At 37.1% G+C, this 23,777-nt stretch overlaps 2 protein-coding genes across 10 annotated transcripts in view; one reads left to right on the top strand and one right to left on the bottom strand.

The window, feature by feature from the left end:
• The window catches only part of LOC131536018 (N-acetylmuramoyl-L-alanine amidase-like), a 184,573-nt gene that overhangs the window by 19,734 nt on the left and 141,062 nt on the right, over nucleotides 1-23,777 (bottom strand). The window contains exon 1 of one of the 4 annotated variants that reach the window (XM_058768629.1): nucleotides 5,164-5,290. The exons of 1 other annotated variant lie outside the window; for it this stretch is intronic. The gene's annotated coding sequence lies outside the window, so the exon portion shown is untranslated. Of the gene's footprint in view, nucleotides 1-5,163; nucleotides 5,291-23,777 lie in introns of those variants that run through there. 2 more of the 4 variants (XM_058768630.1, XM_058768631.1) reach the window with 2 other exon arrangements.
• On the top strand, nucleotides 1,315-23,214 carry LOC131536016 (N-acetylmuramoyl-L-alanine amidase-like). 6 transcript variants are annotated; one of them, XM_058768622.1, is made up of 7 exons: nucleotides 1,315-1,591; nucleotides 3,088-3,235; nucleotides 5,260-5,472; nucleotides 21,345-22,154; nucleotides 22,387-22,597; nucleotides 22,703-22,997; nucleotides 23,112-23,214. In XM_058768622.1, exons 3-7 carry the CDS (start codon nucleotides 5,277-5,279, stop codon nucleotides 23,124-23,126), a joined length of 1,527 nt encoding a protein of 508 aa, XP_058624605.1. In that variant the 5' UTR covers nucleotides 1,315-1,591; nucleotides 3,088-3,235; nucleotides 5,260-5,276; the 3' UTR covers nucleotides 23,127-23,214. The 6 variants fall into 6 exon arrangements, with proteins under 6 accessions (XP_058624605.1, XP_058624606.1, XP_058624608.1 ...); XM_058768623.1 differs by lacking the exon at nucleotides 3,088-3,235; XM_058768625.1 differs by lacking the exon at nucleotides 5,260-5,472 and having other exon boundaries at nucleotides 1,324-1,591.

The raw sequence follows: 23,777 nt of genomic DNA, 5'->3' as shown, positions 1-23,777 counted from the left end.
TATTCATTTGACTGCTTTTCAACCGCCTCTTTTTCCTTCCGATGCAGGTGGGGGTAGGACTCATCTTCTCTGTCCTGTAAGGGCTTTGAGGTGCTATGTTAAGTCTACTGCTCCTTTTAGACAGACGGATCCGTTATTTGTCTGTTATGGGGAGGTACGCAAGGGCGCCCCCTTGTCTAAACAAAGATTGTCACATTGGATTGTCAAGGTGATAAAGCTAGCATATAGTAATTTGAATCAGCTTTTACCAGTGGGTGTTACTTGTCACTCTACTAGGGCTGTCTCTTCTTCTTGGGCCGCCTTGCGGGGAGTCTCCTTGGCGGAAGTCTGTGCAGCTGCTACCTGGTCCTCTCCATGTACCTTTGCACGGTTCTACAAGGTGAACGTGGCTGCTTCCCATGGTGTGAGTTCTGCAGTCCTTCTGGAAGATCCCTGATGTTTGCGGGTGGGTGGCATTCCTCATGACTGTGTTGGTATGTGTCATCCACTAGTGCTTAGCACTGCCTCTGGCGGTCAGGAGGAATGAAACAGAACGCTAGTTACGTATGTAACTGTGGTTCTGTGAATTCCGGATGACCGCCAGAGTTCCTCGTCATTTGGAATGCGCGAGAAAGCATTCCGAGGCTGGGCATCGAGCTGCTGTGGTTTATATCCTCGCATCTCGGTCGACGTCATGACTTTGTTGTTATTTTTTCTCGACCTATCTAGCTGGCGCAGCGATTTATCCACTAGTGCTTAGCACTGCCTCTGGCGGTCATCCGGAATTCACAGAACCACAGTTACATACGTAACTAGCGTTATCCATTACACTTCATATTACATCTGAACAAATGGCATAATATTAGGGATGTAACGATTCACTCAACTCACGATTCGATTTGCGATTTTGATTTCACGATTCGATTCATGATTTTTTTTAAGAAAATGAGATTTAAGACAAATTATAAATTAAATATGTTCTTTTATTATTGCTTGGACAAAATGCTGCACGTTTCTTTGTGAAATTGAAATATAACACTATAATAATATACTAATATAGCACTTGCATATTATTGCTCTTTTGTTGGTTTTGATTGCTTCGATTGTCCTCATTTGTAAGTCACTTTGGATAAAAGCGTCTGCTAAATAACAAAATGTAAATATAATGCAAATATAAATAACAACTAAACTGAAATTTTAAAACAAGCCCCAAATCAAATAAATAACAAAAGAAATCTCTTCATAAAAACTAAATAAGGCTTTGTCTGTGCTCTTTCCATTTAAAATGAGAGGCAACCACTGCATTTTAATCATGATCCAAACAAAGATGCTGCATGCATGCAGCAGGAGCAGTTTTTAACCTAAATTAGACTGTATAATTTCGAAATTTGAAGCAAAAACAGAATGGTATGACTTCAGTTTTGTGAAATTATACATAGAAACAGCAGACGAGCTGAATGAGACGCAGATTCACTCTCTGCCAGCAGGTGGCGCTTTAAGCGTTTCCTTGGTTTCCGCTGTAAACAAAGCAGCGCTGCACTTATGAACTTTAATATGCATTATACAGAGGCAAGATGAGAAGAAAAATACCATCTAAACTTTTCTAAAGACAGTAAGTTCCCCTCAGACATGCATTCATATAAACTACCCTAATTGAATCGCGATTTGTTTCGCATCTCAACCAATTTGAATCGTCACATATTTGAATCGATTTTCAACCGGCTCGCGGTTAATCGTTACATCCCTACATAATATACAACTATATACAGTGGTGTGAAAAAGTGTTGGCTCCCTTCCTGATTTTTTACATGTTTGTCACACTTTAATGTTTCAGATCATCAAACAAATGTAAATATTAATCAAAGATAACACAAGTAAACAACATGCAGCTTTTAAATGAAGTTTTTTTATTATGAAAGGAAAACAAAATCCAAACCCACATGGCCCTGTGTGAAAAAGTGCTTGCCCCCTCCTATTAAATCATGAAAGAACTGTGATTAACCACATTATTTTAGAAAGATGAGTTGAATTTCACTAGCCAAACCCAGGCCTGATTACTGCCAGACCTGTTGAATCAAGAAATCACTTAAATAGAACCTGTCTGACAAAATGAAGCATGTTTAAAGAGCAACACATTCCGCGATCTTAAGAAATTCATAAACAGATGAGAAACAAAATAGTTTACATGTATCAGTCTAGAAAGGGTTATAAAGCCATTTCTAAGGCTTTGGGACTCCAACAAACCATGGTCAGAGCCATTATCCACAAATGGAGATGTAAAAATGAGCGGCTACTGGTAGCTCTTCTCCTTTAAAGTGAATTTGCCGGTTGGTAACAGACCCACAACAAAGCGTCCGGTTAAGACTTATGCGGGATTAACCCATTTATTGTCACCACAAGATTTGCATATGTGTGTGGTTTCCTACAAAAAGATATGAAAATATATAAATACAAACAACAAATAGGAGTAGTCACAATAGATATAATAACAGCAATTTCCACAATGAATGTGTTAGAATACAGTGATTAATACAATGAAAATAGGACAACAAATGTGCCATTATATGAGAAAGTGCACAGAGAAATTACGCTCTGTCTAGCGCATTAGTGCGCATGCGTTTAAAGAGTACTTTAACGCTTACAAATAAGCGGTATAGATATCAAATAAACCATATGATGGATAAAGGACACATAGATCATGTCTTCTGAACATAACACTGGTATATCTGAGTTAACTGGTATATAGACGTATACACAAACATCTTTACGAGCTACTTCGGATTCGTCAGTCACATACATTAACTTATACATGTTCGGGCAGGGTAAATGTGCATAAACAAAGTAAAGAACAATGCATCAACAGGCGGCTACTTACTTTCCAGGCACGCACACAACTTTAGCAAGATAAATCGCTACGGTACAGCTTGCATTTGTACGCTTTCCCGATCAGTCTAGCGCTGGTAAATGGGTGGGGGGCTGACCTGCGCGTCTTGTTCAGAGCGCTGATTGGCTCACTGAACGGGTGCTGAGACTGATGCGTCATCTTCGGCTTTTATTAAAGGAAACTAAGGCACATAAAGATGTTCCTAATAGTAGCCTTTTTTACAGAAGAAAACGTGGAACAGTGGTGAACCTTCCCAGGAGTCGCCGGCCTGCCAAAATTACTCCAAGAGCACAAAGACGACTCATCCAGGAGGTCATAAAAGAACCCAGAACAACATCTAAAGAACTGCAGGCCTCACTTGCCTCAATTAAGGTCAGTGTTCATGATTCAACAATAAGAAAGAGACTAGGCAAAAACAGCATCCATGGGAGAGTTCCAAGGCAAAAGCCATTGCTGACCAAACAGAACACAAAGGTTCGTCTCACATTTGCCAAAAAATATCTTGATTATCCCCAAGACTTTTGGGCAAATATTCTGTGGACTGATGCGGCAAAAGTTGAACTTTTTGGAAGGTGTGTGTCCCGTTACATCTGGCGTAAAACCAACACAGCATTTCATAAAAAGAACATCATACTAACAGTCAAACATGGTGGTGGTAGTGTGATGGTCTGAGGCTGCTTTGCAGCTTCAGAACCTGGATGACTTGCCATAATTGATGGAACCATGATGGAATTCTGCTCTCTATCAGAAAATCCTGAAGGAGAATGTCCGGCCATCAGTTTGTGACCTCAAGCTCAAGCGCACTTGGGTTATGCAGCAGGACAATGATTCCAAACACAGCAGCAAGTCCACCTCTGAATGTCTCAAGAAAAACAAAATTAATGTTTTGGAGTGGCCAAATCAAAGTCTGGACTTAAATCCAATTGAAATGCTGTGGCATGACCTTAAACAGTCCATTCATGCTCAAAAACCCTCCAATGTGGCCGAATCAAAACAATTCTGCAAAGAAGAGTGGGCCAAAATTCCTCCACAAGTGTGACAAACATGCAAAAAAATAAAAAAAATCAGGAAGGGGGCCAACACTTTTTCACACCACTGTATATGTATATAAATTGTAGATTTAAAATAAATGTGTACTAATTTAAGCAGTTCTAGGTTAAAGGAACAGAGCACCCAAAAATGAAAATTTATTGTTTGTTTACTCACAGTCAGTACACCCAAGATGATGTGACTTTTTTTCAGTAGAACATTATGAACCCATGATTGATAATGTATTTGATTACACTTTCACTGTAAAGGTGAAGTGTGTAATATTGACAGCTAGCGGCTGAAATGGGTACTGCAGCAAATTCAAAATACTGGAGAGAGTCGTTTCTCCCGCCTCCTCCTGCTCAGACTAGCAAAAAAAAAAAAAAAAAAAAAAAGCGGAGCCTTGGTTTTAGTGTTGTTCATCAAAATGGTACATACTTTTTTTTCTTGGATGACTGTATGATGATCCAGCTGTAAACACAATGGCGTGAGTTTACTATTTACTGTTGTAAATAAAATTCTTCTTTTTACACATGACCAATCGTTTCACTTCCTAAGACTTCACTCTCAAAGTTACTTTATGCCTTACCTAGCATTTTGTGAATCACCAAGTACCGTGGGTTCAGATAAAAATCATATTTAGCTACTGTTCTGCTGGAAAAAGAAAGTCAGAAATTCACCTACATCTTGGATGAGGGTTAGGAAACAAAACACCACTTTTTCATTTATGGATGAACTATTCCTTGAATTAATATCTTAAAAAAAAAAAAAAAAGATCCAGAAGCATAAAACTGAGGCAGCTACAATATGAATTTATGAAAACACTATAGTTTAGTGTTGTCCTGATTCATAAGTGGAATCCATTGCAATATATTTAACATGCAGCTAATTATTTGCAGTAATATAGAACAGAAACATAGTTTTGATCCCATGATAAGTTATAATGAAAAGGCTAAACAGATTTAAAATCAAGCTCTGTTTCAGGATTTAAAATTTACCAAATGTCCATAGAAAAAAAAAAAAAACCTTTTCTATTTGTAATGTTTACCTTGTGATAAACCATATCGCAAGGTACATTACCTTGTGATAAACTGTTTCACAAGGTAAATGACCTTGTGATGAAGCGTATCAAAGGCTGATAAGAAAAAAAAAAAATTAAAGTTTTATCTATCAACAGTTTGCACTTATTCACAAGACAATCTAATACGGTTATTTTTTCTAGAATAACTTTAAAAAAAAAATCTGATTACTAGCAATAAGAAAACACTTACCTCTAAGATGACCTAGTAATCCACTTTATTCATGACAGATTTGTAATCTGTCAGTAGCAATACTGTTCTTATATTGTTTTTTTTCCCCCTCCAAAGTCTGTCCCAAGATTGTCATGAGGTCTCAATGGGGAGCTGCAGCTTTCATTGGTTCTCCCTCCTGTCTGTTTCTTCCTGTGCCGTATACCTTTTCATCCACCACACATATCAACCCTCCAAGCCTTGCACCACCTTTGATCAGTGTGCCAGTGACATGCGCTCCATGCAGCGCTACCACCAGCAAACCAATGGATGGTCTGACATTGGATACAGGTTAGAAAAGTCCCAATTCGTATAAAAATAATTTGTTAGGCAACATTCTGTACCATAAAGCCTTTTACAAATAACAGATGGACCCAAGGGCAGATAGATGACTGAATAAAGAGTGCTTTACTGAGGAGTTCAACTTCAAAAGTACAACAAAAAGTTGTACTTCCACAGAGAAAAACACAAGAAACAAAAGATGAGCAAAAGGCAAATCCAAAAACACAACAGACTTAGCTTTCTTGGTGAGGATAACACATGCATAGTAGGCTCAAGACTGAACACAACTGAAAGAAAGAAGCATGCTTAAATATGCAAACACAAACGGGATAATGACCCACAGGTGGACGAAATCAAGTGCTAAATGAGTAGCAATACAATTAATTCTACAGAAGCTGGGCCACCTAGTGGCTGGGAGAGTCATTACAAGCTGGAGCCTTACACAGGAACACATACTCAGCCACATCCACAGACAGAGACAAAGACGGTAAAAGTGAGGGTGAGAATGACCACAAATCTGCAAAAACGAGGGCAATGGGAACTATAAATAGGAGGAAAACACACAAGGAACAGGTGAGAACAATTAGACCAACAAGGACCAGAAAAGGGCTAACAAGGGGTCTGGTAAAGAGGAAACAAGGAGGGGCTAGAGGAGCACATGACTGTCAAAAACAACACAGCCATGTGCTGGCAAGACAACAGTCATGAGAAACAAAGACAAGACAAAAAGGGTGTGAGGGCTGAACCCTGACACTACCCCCCTCCCAATGGATGCTTCCTGGCCTCCAGTCCCACCAAACCAGACCATAGTTGCAGGATGGTTGTGGCCACGTAGTGCAGGGGTGGGGGTGGGGGTAAATGAAGTCAGAGTCATAAGCAGGCAGCACTGGGGCTGGAGTGAACTCTGGTAACTCACAGGTTGGAGCAGACCGCACAGGAACATCTTCAGAGGTCATGACAGGGAGAGCCGTACGCTCAGGAACAGCCTCCACAGGTGGAACATAACTAGCAGGAGCATACTCTAAGGGACTCGTCAGAAACAGCAGAGAGCACATCTGGTATGATCTCAGTGAGTGCAACTTCACTAGCAGGCACAACCTCTGTGTCTTCAAGGACAAAACTGACAGGAACAGACTCTTTAGGTGGACCACAACTAGTAGGAACATACTAAAAGGAACAACCTCTGTGGGCTTAACAAGACAAACAGGAACATGGCCATGACCCAACTGGCAGGGACGACCTCCGAGGACATAACAGGACAGGAACATTTTATATGGCCATAACTTGACAGGCAGGAACACCGACTACGGCAATGACCCAACTGGCGGGAACGACCTCTGTAGGTGGGACAGGACGGACAGGAACACTTTATATGGCCAGACAGAGTAGAGGTGTAACCTCAGCATCCCGGCCAAATTTGCCCATTGGCCTCTGGCCAACATGGCCTCCTAATCATCCCCATATCTACTGATTGGCTTCATCACTCTGTTTCTTCTCCACCAGTAAACTGGTGTGTGGTGGGCGTTCTGGTGCACTATGGCTGCCGTCACATTTGGCATAAAGCAAGGACCATTTATACAGACTTGACAACTGACTGGAACACCTTCTATGGACATAACAACAGGAGTAATCTCTGGGGATTTGACACAACTGACGGGAACATCTTCTGTGGATGTGATGTGACATGACAGACAGGAACAATCTCAATGGACATGATTGACAGGAACAACTTCTGTAGGCATGACATGACAAGCTGGAACAGTCTCTGGCATAATTCTATAGAGAAGTCAAATAGACTGGACGGCTCAGGAAAATGCTTTGTAACTGTAACTTGAGGATCTGAGACCAAGGCCAACCAAACTAAACACCTCTGGACTCACAGCGACTCACCCACGGCTTGAGACTTCAGAAGGAAGGCCAATAAGTAGAAATGCATGTTCCCTCCTCCACATCTGAGGGGGTGACAAAATATATTGATCAGCTAACACAGAGTTAAGTAAAGCTGTCTTGATTGACATAGAGGTGGCTACAATGGTCTGACTTGACTGATTTAGATTGCTGCAGTGATCTTAGCCGACCCAGAGGTGACTAGAACTGTTTTAACTGACACAAGGAAGTCCTCATTGGAGTATCTGGAACTGACATGACAAGATTAACGGAGGCCAGAGCTGACTTGACTAGATTAAAAAAATAAAATAAATAAACACTGGGGTAGTGAAGCTCATCTGCTGGGTCCTGTCTTGGCCGGTTCCAGATGTCAGGTTTCTGCAAGGAGGACCCAATCGCATAGTGAGTGACAAGGGTTTATTACAAAACAGACATATACAAGAGGGTAGTGAGGTGTGCAGGTGATTCAACGGCAAGAACAGAATATCAGCAGAGGAAGCAGCAAGACCAGGCAGCTGGAGATGACCGAGAAAGGCACCATAGAGCTGAGCTCAGATACTTGTTGACCACAGACTCTGAAGGGGATCAGGTGCCAGGGAAGGGGGAACCAGTGGCAGGAACTTACGGGAACAGGTCAGGACAGGAACTCTTACAATACAACAAAACAAGACAGGGCAAGGCTCCACAGGAACACAAAGGCAGGCAGGAGGATAGACAAATAAAAGAACTGATAAAAAGTAAAATAAAATAAATCGGAAATAATTAAATTAACCATCACAAATAACTAAAAAAAAAAAAAATTAAAAAAATCAACCAAAAATGTAAACAAAAGATCAGGACAAGGAGAACTAGATGAATACTAAAATAAAAGTAAAGAGATAAAAACGGACCAAATCCAAAAACAAGGAGCAGGACAAGAACAAAGAACTACAAGGGACTAGACAAGACAAGGGCACAAGACCAACCAGGCAAGGAGACAGGAACACATACTCAGCCACATCCACAGACAGAGACAAAGACGGTGACAGTGAGGATAAGAATTACCACAAAAAAGACAACATAGACACAAGAAACAAAGACAAGACAAATGGGTGTCAGAGCAGAACCCTAACACGTACACATAAATAAGTAATTATTACTTATTTATTAATTATTATTTAATTACAGTAATTATTCAGCACAGTGACTAAAACTTTGAATATATGTCTTACCTTCAGCAGCAAACACCACAAGCAAAGAAAGAAGCAAACACAAGTGCCAATCCATGAGGACAGAACTTTAGAGCACTGAAGAGTCTGTTCACTCAGTCCGGTTATGCATCTAGCCTGCACCTCATACGCCTTATAAATACATGCTAACAAATATTATAAAAACATTATTAAAATGAAATATAGTACAGTCATTTAATAAAAATAACACTTTTTAAAATCTGGTTATGGCATCTTTAGCAGCAATAACTGCAGCCAAACACATCTAACAACTGGAGTCTTTCAAAGCTTTGTGGTGGAATGTTGGTCCAGCGACACTGGAGAATTTTCAAGCATGAATTGCCCCTTTAATGTCCTGCCACAGCAAATCAATTGGTATCTAATCAGGACTTTGAGAGGGCCACTACAAAACAAATTTAGCTTTTTTCGAGCCATTCAGTGGTGGACTTACTCCTTTGCTTTGGATCATTGTCTTTCTGTATAATTCAGTTGGCAACTTATAGATTGAAGGCCAGACAATTGTCTTCATGATGTTGTGGTAGAGAGCACAATTATTTTTTTATTCTCTATTGACATAATTATTTATGCAAGAAAAAAAGGCTTGTTGTTCTTTCCATGTTTTCCTTGAATCTTTTGTGACTTCCTGGATGAGTCATTGCTGTGTTCGTGGAGGAATTTTGGAAGGTTGGCCACTTCTACAGGAAGGTTCGCTACTGTGCCAAGTTTTATTCATTTGAAGATAATGGCTCTCATGGTTCTTTGGAGCCCAACAGTTTTTGAAATAGCTTTGTAGCCCATCCCAGCAGTGATGGCTGATTCTTGAACAATTCATTCTTTTGAGGTAATAATCAGCAATATGCATTTACACTTATACCAATTTATTTGAATGTTTCAGTATGATCATACCATGAACCTGAAATGTTAGAAATATACATGCAATTGATGTCATTATTTGATTACATTATGCGATACATTTACAATTTAGGATATGAAACATCCAAAAGAACCGGTTCATGGAAATGAATGAGACTTCTCATGACTACGTAATGTATTTCAATCAGCGGAAATTGTATTTTCGTCCTGGAAAGACGCCAGTATCATAGCTTGTGTTGTATTTACCTCAGAAAAGTTATCCAATGTTCACAGTTCATTAGTTAGCATAAAAAACACTAAAGAGGAGCTTATTTACTTTTATTTGTATATGTATGTTTGAATAAATCTGGCATGAAGACAGGTGTTTATGAAAACTACCTTGTATGCAAATGAATTGTATACAGACATTTCAGTTTTTGAGTGTAAAATTTATATCTGAAAATAGCAGTTAAATATAATTTCTGCTGTTAATTTTAACCTTTAATATTATAGTAATATAATAGAAAACAAGATTATTTATTACTGCCTCTCTCGTATTACAGAAAGTTTCTTATTTTAGGTCTTAACTTAAGATATGATGTGTTAAATTAGGATTGTTCGCAAATTCGTAATACAGAAGCAAATCTTAACTTGATTTGGGATTCTTATGCTATCTTACAAAATCGTATCTTATTTCTAGTTAGGAAATCTTAAATTGCACAATCAAGTTCGACAATCCACTCTCAGGTCTGTTACCAAGCAACCAACACTACATGAGCTGCTGCTGAGGTAAACAAAATAACAGAGGTTGGTTACTTCACTGTTTGAAAATCACCTTTTGCAAAAAAAAAAGAAAAAAAAAAGAAAGGCATTTCTTTAAGAAAAGGCATTAAGGCCCGTTCACACCAAGGACGATATCTATAAAGGTACACTGTAAAAAATTTACATTTTGAAAAATTGTGGAAACTGAAAAATAAACATTGACTCAACAAATTGCTTCCCAAAAATTACCCCCAAACAACAACAAAAAAATACATTCTACTAATTTTATCTGAAGGTCTGGAAGTAAAATTAAAAATATATATTCACCGAACATATTAAATTGTGCTCAGCCATGGCTCTGGGCCGAACAAGTCTTGCACCAAAAAACGCGTACGCATGCGCCTGACAGAAACCGTTGGTGTAGTGCAGTGGTTCTCAACCGGTGTAGGCTACAGGATGGGAGGGAAAAAAAACTGAAAAAAAAAAAAATTGCAAATTTTTTTTATCACTAAACTACTGTCATAAAAAGTTATAGTTTTGTATATACATAACTCCTGAATAAAAATTCAAATGTGTTGGACTGATTTAAAAAAAAGAGTTTTGAACAAATTTGATTGGTTTGTCGATAATGAGCGCAAATGCAGGTGATAAGCGGTTTTATTAAGCGAGTCATTGAGTCGTTCATTCAAACGATTCGTTCAAACGGCCGATTTATCAAGAATGAGACGGATGTTTGTGCATGGGTCATTGAATCTTTGACTCAACCGATTCGTTCAAAACACGATTGAGTGTTGCTGTGAGATGCGCTATGCCGTGATCTTTTAGATTCATCGGATCTATTTTCGCTGCTAAAATAGACCAAAACAGTCATTATTTCGTCTAAAATGTAAGTGACTTAATATTATTAACTTGTTTGTTGAACTGTCATATGAAATCAGTGTCACATTTTCAATCGTGAGGTGATGGTGAATTAAGTGATGGTCAATTGTCAGCTCTCTTGGTCGTCAGGTCATGTGATGTATGTTGCTGAACTGTATTCAAATGTTATAAATATAAAAACACCACATTTTGAAATTTAACTGCAGTATGTCAATTTAGTTTATTTGTGTGTGCTGCGCTCACAGACTTTAGAAAACGGCGCTCATTTGTTTGATTTCTCCTCGAGAAACTGAGCAAGCCTCAAACGTTTAAGGTCCTTGCACCCTGACTGAGTCCGAAACTGTCATATTTGTTTTTTCATATTCGTCATTTGGTGGCTCTCAATTGTCAAAAACACCCCTCAAAATATTTGCTACGGATGCGAATAATCCTGTAAATTTAGCAGTTAATAACAGAAAACGGAATGAAAATAAGTAAAAAACAAACAAAAATTACAGTGGCATTCACTAAACGCCCAGACTAAATATTTCAAGCAAAACTGAAACTAGCAGCGTGGTAGTTACAGTGCCCTGAGCAGGAGGCAACACTGGCATTTCTTCTCCTGGAAAGTGGGTTGTTGTCCCCCTCCGTACAGATCACGTTCCGGTAGAATCCCCCTCGGTCGAAATCGCAATGGCGTTATACTGTTTCAGCTATTAAAATAGTTCAGTTTTGTATGTAATGGCGAATTTTCGAAATTTCGTTTCGTTTTTTTATTAAGTTAATTTAGAAAAAAGTTTGGAGCATTTTTTTGTTCGTTAGATAAGTTTATTCTTTCTTAAAGTAACGACCAAGCAGCAGCGGCAGACCGGCAGGCTGATCATAGCCATGTTTGATCAGTTTAGCCTTCTCAAATCATCATGACTTGCCTAAAATACAATCTATAGATATACTAAACAGTTCAAGCATATAACAATGTTTAAACATTAAACCTAGATAAATGTGCGCCGCATCCAGTAGTTTGTGCGGAGAGTGGAAGTTAAAGCGCAGGACATGGAGGCGCCAGCGCAATCAATTGCATTTTTTTCAATGAAAACAACTTACGCCGTAATTTTTGCTCATAAAGGTAAGAGTAATACATCATTCGGAATTGTAAAGGGTCTACTTTTATTTGTGTGCACTCACAATATCTATGCAAGGTGGTGTGTGTGTGTGGGGTGTGGGGGTGGTGGTGGTGGTGGGGGCAACTGCAATGAACCAGCTTTGGGGGCCCAGCTTGCAAAAGGTTGAGAACCTCTGGTGTAGTGAATTCAAATGTCTGCGCGAGAGAGCGGAGCCGATGCTGAGGAGTGACAAAACATCATTCCCAGACGGTTTTTCCATCATTAAAGTTATGGTGAGTACTGAACTTTGTCTTTATTAAGTCATGTTTAAGTTTAACAGAGTGCAGGTCTCAGTTATTTCAACATAAAAATGAAAAAGGTGGGTATTACATTACCTTACATTAACGCCTCTGATAATGTAAGTATTCGCTAAACGAATTAAACCGAGTTTCCTAATGTTTTGCTTTAGGACACAATACATTTTATATAAATTACATTGTATTTTTTCAGAATAACGGTGAATTCACGCCTTTACTCATGTCATGTTGGCGTTTCAATAACCTAGTTTAGCTCATACTGATCTCTTGTAGAGGTGTGCTATACGTTATACGTCTGCGATAATATCGTAATTGCTGTTTTAACGATGTGGGGTTTGACATTATGAGTAACTTTATATCGCAAAAACCAAACAAAACACACCCACAGAGTGCACACATACATTAAAGGGGTCATATAATGGTACATGCACTTTTACAAGTTGATTGTACTGAAATGTGTGTTAGCAGTGCCTGTACACAACCATCATAAAATGATAAAAATCCATCCAGTGTTTTTTTTTTAATCTCCTTATTTGTTTTACCCTGTCTCAATTCAAGCCGTTCCGCCCCTCCCACGATGGTTGATTGACAGCAGTGTTTCAACACAGACCCGCCCTTGCTTGTGAGCGAGCTGTCAATCATAGTCCGCGCGTCATTGTTGATATACGCTGGAGCCGTCTATGAGCAGAATGGCGTCTAAGCGATTGTGGTGTTCTGTTCTCGGGTGCAAGAATGAACACAGCCGTCATTTTGATGTTCCTAAGTCCGAACCGCTGAAGACACAGTGGCTGAGTTTCGCTTTTGAAGGGAATATTCCCCACAAGCAACGTCAATGTTTTCATGTTTGTGCGAATCATTTTTCACCAGACTGCTTTATAAATGAAGGTCAGTATAAAGCTGGTTTTGCTAAGAAGCTGCTCCTGAAAAAAGAATCGGTACCAACTATTCGTGTTCCTGCTGAACCTCCAGAAGAAGTGAGTGTAACGTTTAATTAACCTTTATATTAATCTTTATATTAATCTTTGCAAATCGCTAGCACGCTTCACGATGTATGTGGCTAATGTTTACATTCAGGGTACATGCATGTTTTCTATTTACGACGTTCTCAATATAATTAATAATCCCAGGTTTATAATGAACAAAACGTTATGGTTATTGTGTTATTACAAACTGTGTACGCGGGGTATTAAAGTTAACATGATAACACTACACTTAGCTTACTTTTGTAGATGGTTTATAACGGTGTCTGTTAAGAAGTAATGTAAAAAATTTAAATAAATAAAAAACAGTTATAACTGCATGAAAATTAATGGTAACACAATACCTGCAAAATACTGTTTACATCCTGCAAATGCATATGATCCAAGACTATAAATACTCTAATTGATGTTTTTCAATATTATGCCAGAATAAGTTATGTTATCTGTTACCTGTTCCGGGTCCGACTCAGGTTCGAATTGATACGGTTGCACAGTATCCTCAGAGACTCCCGCTGCCATTCTTCAAAATATACCCTCAACTGTTGTCAAGGCAACACTCCACTTGTGTTGTGTCAAAAACGCCCCACAGAACAGAGGGGCGGGGCGAGCAAAGCTCATTAGCATTTAAAAACACACGCACTAAAACGGTGTGCTGAAAACAGAGCTGTTTTTGAGCAGGTAAAATGAGTGTTTTCTTACAATACTAATGAGAATTTTTAATTAAAGTATATTACAAACTTTCAATTTAGACCCTAAAGAATCATATTAGCTTGTACAAAAATGGCATTATATGACCCCTTTAAGTGATGAAGGTTAGACGAGTGTCTTTCACTGCATGATTCAGTCTGTTATTAAAATGCATTTAGAATGATCACAATATTCAATATATGGGGGCAGAAAATGTATATATTTACATCATTTCAAATGGTTAATTAATATCTCATGAAGAGTGACGTTTTTTCTTCCACAAAGCAACATGATTACAAATGTGATATTGATTTTATACAATAGTTCAATAAACAAGATGGTAATATTAAGGGACTTACGTTTTAGACACAATATTGGCTGTTTTTGCTCTATTTCACCAACAAAAATAATTACAATTTGCATCTCTGAGCAACAAGTCGGTGTTTAGTTCCTGAATGAATCAACCGTTTAAATGATTCGGTTCATTCACAATGACTCACTTACTAACAGTGACTGCCACCTACTGGCGGTTTTAATTTCACATTTAAAGTATCTTTTCATTTTTTAAATAATTCCAAATATCAGTATTCAACGTTTTCATGTTTAAAATATCAAAACATTATTTATGCAGTTGTAACTGTAGCTTAAATTGTTCATGTCCTGCATTAAACAGTTTGTAAATGTTTCTAAATGCCACCCAAGATGCAGCTTATGTGTTTCCGCTGCATTGCAAAGATGCATTTTGTTGATACTGATTTCATTTGCTTGGTAACAGCCCGGATGTCTTATTCTAATTGACTACTAAAATGTAAGAATTTGACTCAAACGATGATGTACATTTTTAGAAAAATGGCTTTATGAAGGTAAAACTGCCCAAAAAAGGTAAAACTCAATTTAAACGTATTGGAAAATATTAATTTCTATGACTGCTGTGAACTGACCACCACACAGAATATGCAGAATGTCAAAACTTTAGGAGTCCACTGTAGTCCTTAAAATGTCAGCACAAAAACACACTCAGACTCATATCGTCTGTCTAATTATTGTTATTGATAAAATCCCAGAAAATATTGAGATATAATTTTTGTCAATATCGCACACCTCTATCTATCGGTTACCTAAAGTTACTATTTATTGAACTAATTTATTTTTATTTCACATTATGATTATTATATTAAATGTAAGAGACACAAAGAAAATGTTTCTGCTGTAACAATTTTTTTTTTTTGTTCTCCTCAGTGTAACCCACCATTGCTAGGTCTGAGCTTGCGAGGCACCATTTAGTCAGAAGTCAGAAGTGTAAAAAAGGAACCACTATGAATTTCACAGTGAGTATTTTATTCTTATTGAATATGTTAATTCCATATTAGTGTCAAATACTATGAGCTCTTAGATGTAATTTGTGTGACGTGGCTCTGTGTAATGCAGGCTGCATAAGTTATTGAAGTTATATGTAGACTTATATTGACATTGCTATTTTATATTTTTTTACAGAGCCATTGGACAACCACACAACTGCAATGAAAATTGGAATAGTAAGCATCAGCAGTTGCACTTCAAGAGCCCTGTCAAGTGTGCTAAATGTCTCCATTTTCCTGGAAAATGGTGCTTCACAACTTAGGAGACTTTGTAAATGTATGTACTCTTTGGATTATTGTGTGCACTCAGCATGGAGTACAACAAGGATTTACAGTAAAAGGTTAGTTCACCAAAAATTGAAATTGTCATTAATTACTCACCCTCATGTTGTACCCAAACCCGTAAACCTTCAGTCATCTTCAGAACACGTATTAAGATATTTTTGATAAATCCGAGAGCTCTCTGAGCCTCCATGAGGCTATGCAACTTACACATTCAAGTTCCAGAACAGTAGGAAAGACATCATTAAAGTATTCAGTGTGAGTCCAGTGGTTTATGAAGCAACGCAAGAGTTTTGTTTGCAGAAAAAAATAGAAAACAATTTACTACTTTATTTACAAAATGATATCCAAAGTGTGGTGGTGCTTCCCCTATTGGGTTGCAGATCAATGTTTTAGTAAATAAGGTGGTTATTTATTTATTTATTTATTTTTGCGCAAACAAAGCACTCGCGTTGGTTCCTAAAATTGAGGTTTAAACCACTGTTGATTACTCTAATGATGTCTTTCATACTGTTCTGGACCTTGAATGTGTAAGCTGCATAGCTTTCTATGGAGGGACGGAAAGCTCTCAGATCTCATCAAAAATATCTTAATTTGTATTCTGAAAATGAACAAAGGTCTTACAGATGTGGAATGACATGAGGGTAATTAATGACTAACCCTAAAAAGTTCAAAGTACCTCTTATGAGATTATTTATTTATTTAATTTTTTGGCAAACATTTGAAGTGTAAGTTTCATGAGCTCAGAGTACCTTTTGTGAGAATGGTAATATTCAGGTGACATTACACTAAACACTGGTTGAAGTAACCTCATATAAATTGTTACATTTTATGGTGTTTTTGATATTTTTGCATGTTTGTGAATGTATTAATGTTTAAAGTGCAATTCATCAGCTTTGTGTATCTTATGAGAATTGAAATGCATGATTTTTTAAGGTTTACTGTGTAGAAAATTTCAATGTATTATTGTAAGGTATTTTTACAATATTGTTGTAGATTTTATTAAAAATTTATTAAAATGTGTCCGTGTTCAGTGTATCATCACTTAATGTTTTTAAAAAATTTTTTTTTATCATTTTCTTTTGGGACAACGGGGAATAAACAATTCAGTAAGGTTGCTTTAGCAATATAAATTTGCCAATATACATTTTTAGATTAGGTAAAACAAAAAATGTATGCTACAACCATTTAAAATATTGAATTAGGCCAATAACATGGTTTGGTGGATTTAATGTTTTTCCAATTGGCTCAACATATTATTTCTCATTGAGCCAATGTTAACAGACTGTTGCCACAATTGAAAAAATTAAATTCGCAGAAATTCAATTGGGCTAATGGGAAAATTTTGAGTTGGGGAGGTCTGAAATTTTTTACAGTGTAACCAGCGGACGATATCGTCTGTTTATTCTAAGCACACGCTCGTCTGCCTCTTTTAATTCTCCAGCTCATTATCGCAGGATGGATTCTGATTGGGCGTCAGTGTTTGTGTCGTTCATCAGCTGGAGAAAAACGTTCTGAAAGTGATTCTCTGTGCCTTTATCGTTATAGCTGTGGTGTGGACTCCGGACTCTGCTGTTCTTTAACATTTAGAACGATTTTTGAACTATATCTTTTTCATTATCTTTATAGTTATCGTGCTGGGTGTAAACGGGCCTTTAGTCACTTGCAGTATAACCGGTAATGCTCCGTGACACTTTTGTTGGTCTCTGTAATGCTGGTTGCAGTTCCTGTGCTAACTGTAATATGTTGCGTGGCAGTCTATACTTATAAGTGTTTTGTCATCAAAATGTCACATCTTCAGGGTCTTCCAAGAGCCTTTCTACCATTGAACATCTTCGTTCTTCATTTTCAGTTATTAGTAAATGTAATACCATTGTTGGACAGCGCAATTGTGAGTGTTTTTTCCGTTAGCTTTCATGTAATTTTGAAGTTAGGACAGATGTGGGGTTGTCCTAAAGTTAAGACCGCTTTTAGAATTTTTTGTCAAGTTATTAGGTTTCTGTAATACCCCCTTCCTATCTGTAGTTAAGATGGGATAATGCACTTAGGAAATGCTGTTCTGTAATAGCGTTTGTCCTAAATGTGGTCCTAACTCAAATTACCATGGGTACCAAACAGATAAGATAAGATTTTAAAGTTAGGATCTTTCTGTAATATGCCCCCTGATGTCAGTTAACTTAATTAGCTGCTAGATGTTCTCCCAGCTGAATCTTTTCAAAATTTCTTGCTTTTTCAGCCCTTTGTTGCCCCCATGCCAACTTTTTTGAGACCTGTAGCAAGCATCAAATTTGAAATGAGCTCATTTAGTGGATAAAAGTGTAAAATTTCTCCATTTAAACATTTATTAGTTCTCTATGTTCTATTGTGAATAAAATATTGGCTCATGTGATTTGAAAGTCTTTTTCCTTTTTTCATTATTTGAAAGTGATTTGAAATGTAAAAAATGTCCCAACATTTCCGAAATTCAGGTTTTATGTAAAATATAAAGTCAATTATTTTTTTAAGCTGTGAATTCACAGTCCCATAGAGGGATAAATAATACTAAAGTCAGTCAGTTCCAGATGAATATAAGCATATTAACTGAATTTTCTGCTTATGTCACATTTTGGAAGTTAAATGGGTCAAGAACAACGTTTCGTAATGACTTAAAAATATTTGACAATTTTTCTTTTCTGTAGGAGGAGCTGAAATTTTGTAAACGTTTACAAGCAGCGAACATTCAATTAAGAATTTGTATGTTTTGTATAATATGTCCGTTTGTTATTAAGGTGTAGGTGTTTATCCATTACACTTCATATTACATCTGAACAAATGGCATAATATACAACTATATGTATATATGTATGTAAATTGTAGATTTAAAATAAATGTGTACTAATTTAAGCAGTTCTAGGTTATAGCTGCAGTCCGTAACTTTTTTTGGTTGTGATCAATATTTTTCAAACAGAGATCGCGACAAAGAGGCAAAACTTATGGACTGCAGCTTTAAAGGAATAGTGCACCCGAAAATGAAAATTTATTGTTTGTTTACTCACAGTCAGTACACCCAAGATGATGTGACTTTGTTTTCAGAAGAACATTTTTATGAACCCATGATTGATAAAATACATTTGACTACAATTTCACTGTAAAGGTGAAGTGTGTAATATTGACAGCTAGCGGCTGAAATGGGTACTGCAGCAAATTCAAAATACTGGAGAGAGTCGTTTCTCCCGCCTCCTCCTGCTCAGACTAGCATTTACAAAAAAATAAATAAACAAAAAAGAGGGGGGATGCTTATGCAGTCGGAGCCTTGGTTTTAGCGTTGTTCATCAAAATGGTACATACTTTTTTTTTTTTTTTTTTTTTTTATCTTGGATGACCGTATGTAAACACAATGGTGTGAGTTTACTATTTAATACTGTTGTAAATAAAATTCAGCTACTTACACATGACCGATCGTTTCACTTCCTAAGACTTCACTCTCAAAGTTACTGTATGCCTTACCTAGCATTTTGTGAATAACCAAGTACCGTGGGTTCAGATAAAAATTGTGTTTAGCTACTGTTCTTCTGCTGGAGAAAGAAAGTCAGAAATTCACCTACAATTTGGATGAGGGTTAGGAAACAAACAACACTTTTTCATTTGTGGATGAACTATTCCTTCAATACAAAAAAAAAAAAAAAGATTCAGAAGCATAAAACTGAGACAGCTACAATATGATTTTTTATATTTTTATATTTATATTTAATATTTATATTTTAGCGTTGTCCTGATTCATAAGTGGAATCCATTGCAATTATTTAACATGCAGCTGATTATTTGTAGTAATATAGAATAGAAACATAGTTTTGATCCCATGATAATTTATAATGAAAAGGCTAAAGGTGTTTAAATCAAGCTCTGTTTCAGGATTTTAAATTTACCAAATGTCCATGGAAAAAAATCGAACCATTTTTCTGTTTGTAATGTTGTTTACCTTGTGATAAACTGTTTCACAAGGTAAATTACCTTGTGATGAAGCTTATCAAAGGCTGATAAGAAAAAATAGAAGCTTTATCTATCAACAGTTTCCACTTATTCACAAGAAAAACTAATAGTTCTTTTTTCTAGAATAATAAAAAAAAAATCTGATTACTAGCAATAAGAAAACACTTACCTCTAAGATTACATAAAAAGGAAAGGTTTGAAATGGATGTTATAGTATATATCCATTTTTAAGTCTCTGTGACTGTATCTGAATGTATAAATGTAAACATAATTCAATAATACTTTACAATAATGTTCCATTTGTTAACATTAGTTAACTGCATTAGCTAACATGAAAAATATTTCTAAGCAATGTCTTAATCTTTTAAACGTTAACATTGTTAATGTTAATGTATTAACTAATGTTATTAGAACCTTATTGTGAAGTGTTACCCATAATTCAAATAAAGTTTTCCCCATACCGTAATTCACTTACACTTTTACAATACAACAGACTTTATTGTGATGTCCATTAAGAGTTGAAGATTCTTGACATCCATTATAGTATCAGGTGGTTTATTCAATTGCAAGTTTATTTGAGACAGATTGAAATCATCTGTCACTTTCTCATAGCTGAATCTTTATATAACGGAACACACTAGTTTATCAGCATGTGCTTACATAAGTGTTAGCATGTATTTATAAGGCGTATGAGGTGCAGGGTAGATGCATAACCGGACTGAGTGAACAGAGAATCTTTAGTGCTCTCAACTTCTGTCCTCATGGATTGGCACTTGCGTCTGCTTCTTTCTTTGCTTGTGGTGTTTGCCGCTGAAGGTAAGTCATATATTCAGTTTTCTAATCACTATGCTGAATAATTACTGATTTATTTATGTGTACAAGCACTAAATATGTTACCAATGCTTTGTTCACTCAGAAGTTAGATTTATGTAATTTCTTCACCCTTCGTGTCATTTCAAACACAGATGACTTTCTTTGGCCAGAAACGAAAATTTGAATCTGAAGAATGTCTACAGCACTCTTTTTTTCAATAGAGTCATAAAATATCAAATAAAGTACCATGTAAAAGTAATTTATTTTCCTCTTAATTTTTAACTCTGCTTTGACATTAATGGCAAAATGTAAGAACCTGCAATATTTTATGATCATTGACGTCGGTGAAGTTTATGATTGTCTTAAATTAATTTACTATAAATGTGAGATTTTGGGATTCTAATGGGTCGATTTTACTGCTTGGATAATCATCCAAAAAAGTTAATTCATTCCACTCTCTTCCTTTAAAAATTCAATTCAGTCAATAGTCAAGAGCATTGTACTTGTTTTTAGCTATTTGCTTGTTCTTATATGTCACTGTTTATAATTGTGTTATTTGTAACTGTATAATGTCTTTATTGTTTTGTACCTGCTTTTTATGCTGCCTCTTGGCCAGGTCATCGTTGTAAATGAGAACTGGTTCTCAATTGATTTACCTTGTTAAATAAAGGTTACTGCTTGGTTTCTATAAATTTTTATTTTAAATTGACTCATAATATGATTCTTTTAATAGCTGCAGTTAAGTAAAAAAGGTTCCTATTAAAGTTTTCTTGTTTTCTGTGTTTTCCCCCTGGTTTTCCATCAGCCACCACCACAAAGCACATGAAGGACTTCATCAGAGCTGTGGAGAGCATTGAAGCTGTGAATCCAGGTCTTCAGATGCTCGATGTGGTGAAAGGTCTACGTAAGGCTGCTGGCTTTGAAACCGACCTCATCAAGCGTTACCTCGGCGACCTCAGTGATGCACATGACCTTGTGGCAGATCCATCAGTCACTTCCTATGTAAGCGAGGTCATTAATCACAGCCTGTCAGAGTTGGGTAAGGAGAAAGGTGTGGTTCTCACGTTAGATGGTTCAAATGTGGCGTTGGCCCCAATGCTCCTCGGACTTGAGGCTGGGCTGCAGTCCACCGTCCAAGCCCTTTACCCTTTAATCTTTACCGACAACCTGGTCGCCTCATTTCTACATCACGTCCACAACGAGCAAACCACTGTTCCTTTTGGCACTAAAGGATTCTGGGATAGCATTTCATCCCCAAAGGTCTACACTCTCTCTGATTTGCCCTCCTTGGCGACCGACGCTCTAATAACCGGAGGTATAGACGGGTTCATTCTCGGGTCAGAAGTTTCCACATCTAACCATCTTGAGCGATCACTGAGTGACCTGCTGAAGAGTTACTACAGCCACCAGCCTGACGCCGCAGGGCTGGACGCATCGCCCCGTCTGATCAGCCAGAAACGAAGGATGAACTTCAAAAAGCTGGTCAGCTTCTCTTTGCTGAAAAGCCAGATGGTCCAGGCTCTAACAGTTCGCCGCAACTTAAATGAGTCTGAGCGGAAGAGGCTGGATGACGTTATGAACGAAGGGTTTGACCAGTTTGTCCATGTGTATGCTGGTAATTAAACATATTTATTTATTACTATTATTTCATATAATTTTTACAATGACTCACTTATTTAGCAATTTTAAACTTTGCATTCTTTTACTCATAAATTATTTTTTTTTACAATAATGTCATTCAAGCACTACCAAGTAAACCACTTGTTTTGACGAATTTACACTGTTTTTAATTGGAAATTTGCACTTTTGTGTTCACCTTTTCTCATAATTTTTCTTCCCAAAAACAGTCTGTCCCAAGATCGTCACGAGGTCTCAATGGGGAGCTGCAGCTTTCATTGGTTCTCCCTCCTATCTGTCTCTTCCTGTGTCGTACCTTTTCATCCACCACACATATCAACCCTCCAAGCCTTGCACCACCTTTGATCAGTGTGCCAGTGACATGCGCTCCATGCAGCGCTACCACCAGCAAAGCAATGGATGGTCTGACATTGGATACAAGTTAGGAAAGCCCCAGTTTGTTAGGCAACATTCTCAATTGCGTTTCATGTGCTGTACAGATTTATTGCAGTTTAATTTCTAATAACTATTGTTGTTCGTTTGTAGTTTTGTTGCAGGTTCTGATGGAAGCATCTATGAAGGCCGCGGCTGGAATTGGGTCGGTGCCCATGCTTACGGGTACAACTCCATAAGCTATGGTGTCTGTTTCATTGGAGATTATACCTCCACCCTTCCCATCAGGAGTGCACTGGACATGGTGCGGTACGACTTCACAAGCTGCGCTATAAACGGAGGCCGACTGTCCTCATATTACTACTTATACGGACACAGACAAGCCGATTCCACTGACTGCCCAGGAAACTCCCTCTACCGTGAAATCCAGAATTGGTCTCACTGGGAGGTAAAGATTGCTGATTCTTGGGATTTATTGTATTTATGAAGTTCTGACTTCTCTTTGGTCACAGTTCAGACCATAATGGTGTCTCTGTGTGTGTTTCTCTGCTTTTCTCTACAGAGCTATTTGCCTTGATGACTGTGGCATCAACAATGAATGAACAACTAAATATGTCTCTGGAAAACAGTACATGTACTAAATGTGTCACCCAGAATAAATGCATAATAAAAATCATATCTATTGTTTTTTTTTTTTTTCACATGACATTAGAAATGAATCTAGTCAAGTAATTTAAGGCAAACTGGCAAAATCAAACTTTCCTTGAATTATTTTGGTCAAAAGCAAAGTTCCTTTACAAAATGACAATGTTTAAGTACATTATTTTGATCACACATATCTACTAATTTCACAGTTAGAATATAATAAAATTGGAAATAAAAACAGTGTTTTTAATCAATACACCTTAAATGCATGCAGCTTGATTTTACTATATTTTATATAGCTATTTTTTAATATTTCTAAACTTTATATTAAATAATTGCAGCGCTTTAAAAGTTCTAAGGCATTTTCGTGCTAAAATTGCGCATATTAACAGTCACTAAAGTTATCTATGTACAAGACTGAACATTGTTTAGACATATGGAACAGATAGACAGACTGATAGGCTATATTAGGCATGTGACTAATTACTAATAATTATTTCATGTGACTGATTTTACACTTATTCATATAGCAGATTTATAACAGCTGACTTTTAAAAGTCATATATATATATATATATATATA

This window comes from Onychostoma macrolepis, chromosome 03, assembly GCF_012432095.1.
Source record: "Onychostoma macrolepis isolate SWU-2019 chromosome 03, ASM1243209v1, whole genome shotgun sequence".
NCBI classification, from domain to species: Eukaryota; Metazoa; Chordata; class Actinopteri; order Cypriniformes; family Cyprinidae; genus Onychostoma; species Onychostoma macrolepis.
This window is presented reverse-complemented; position numbering and strand designations above follow the sequence as displayed.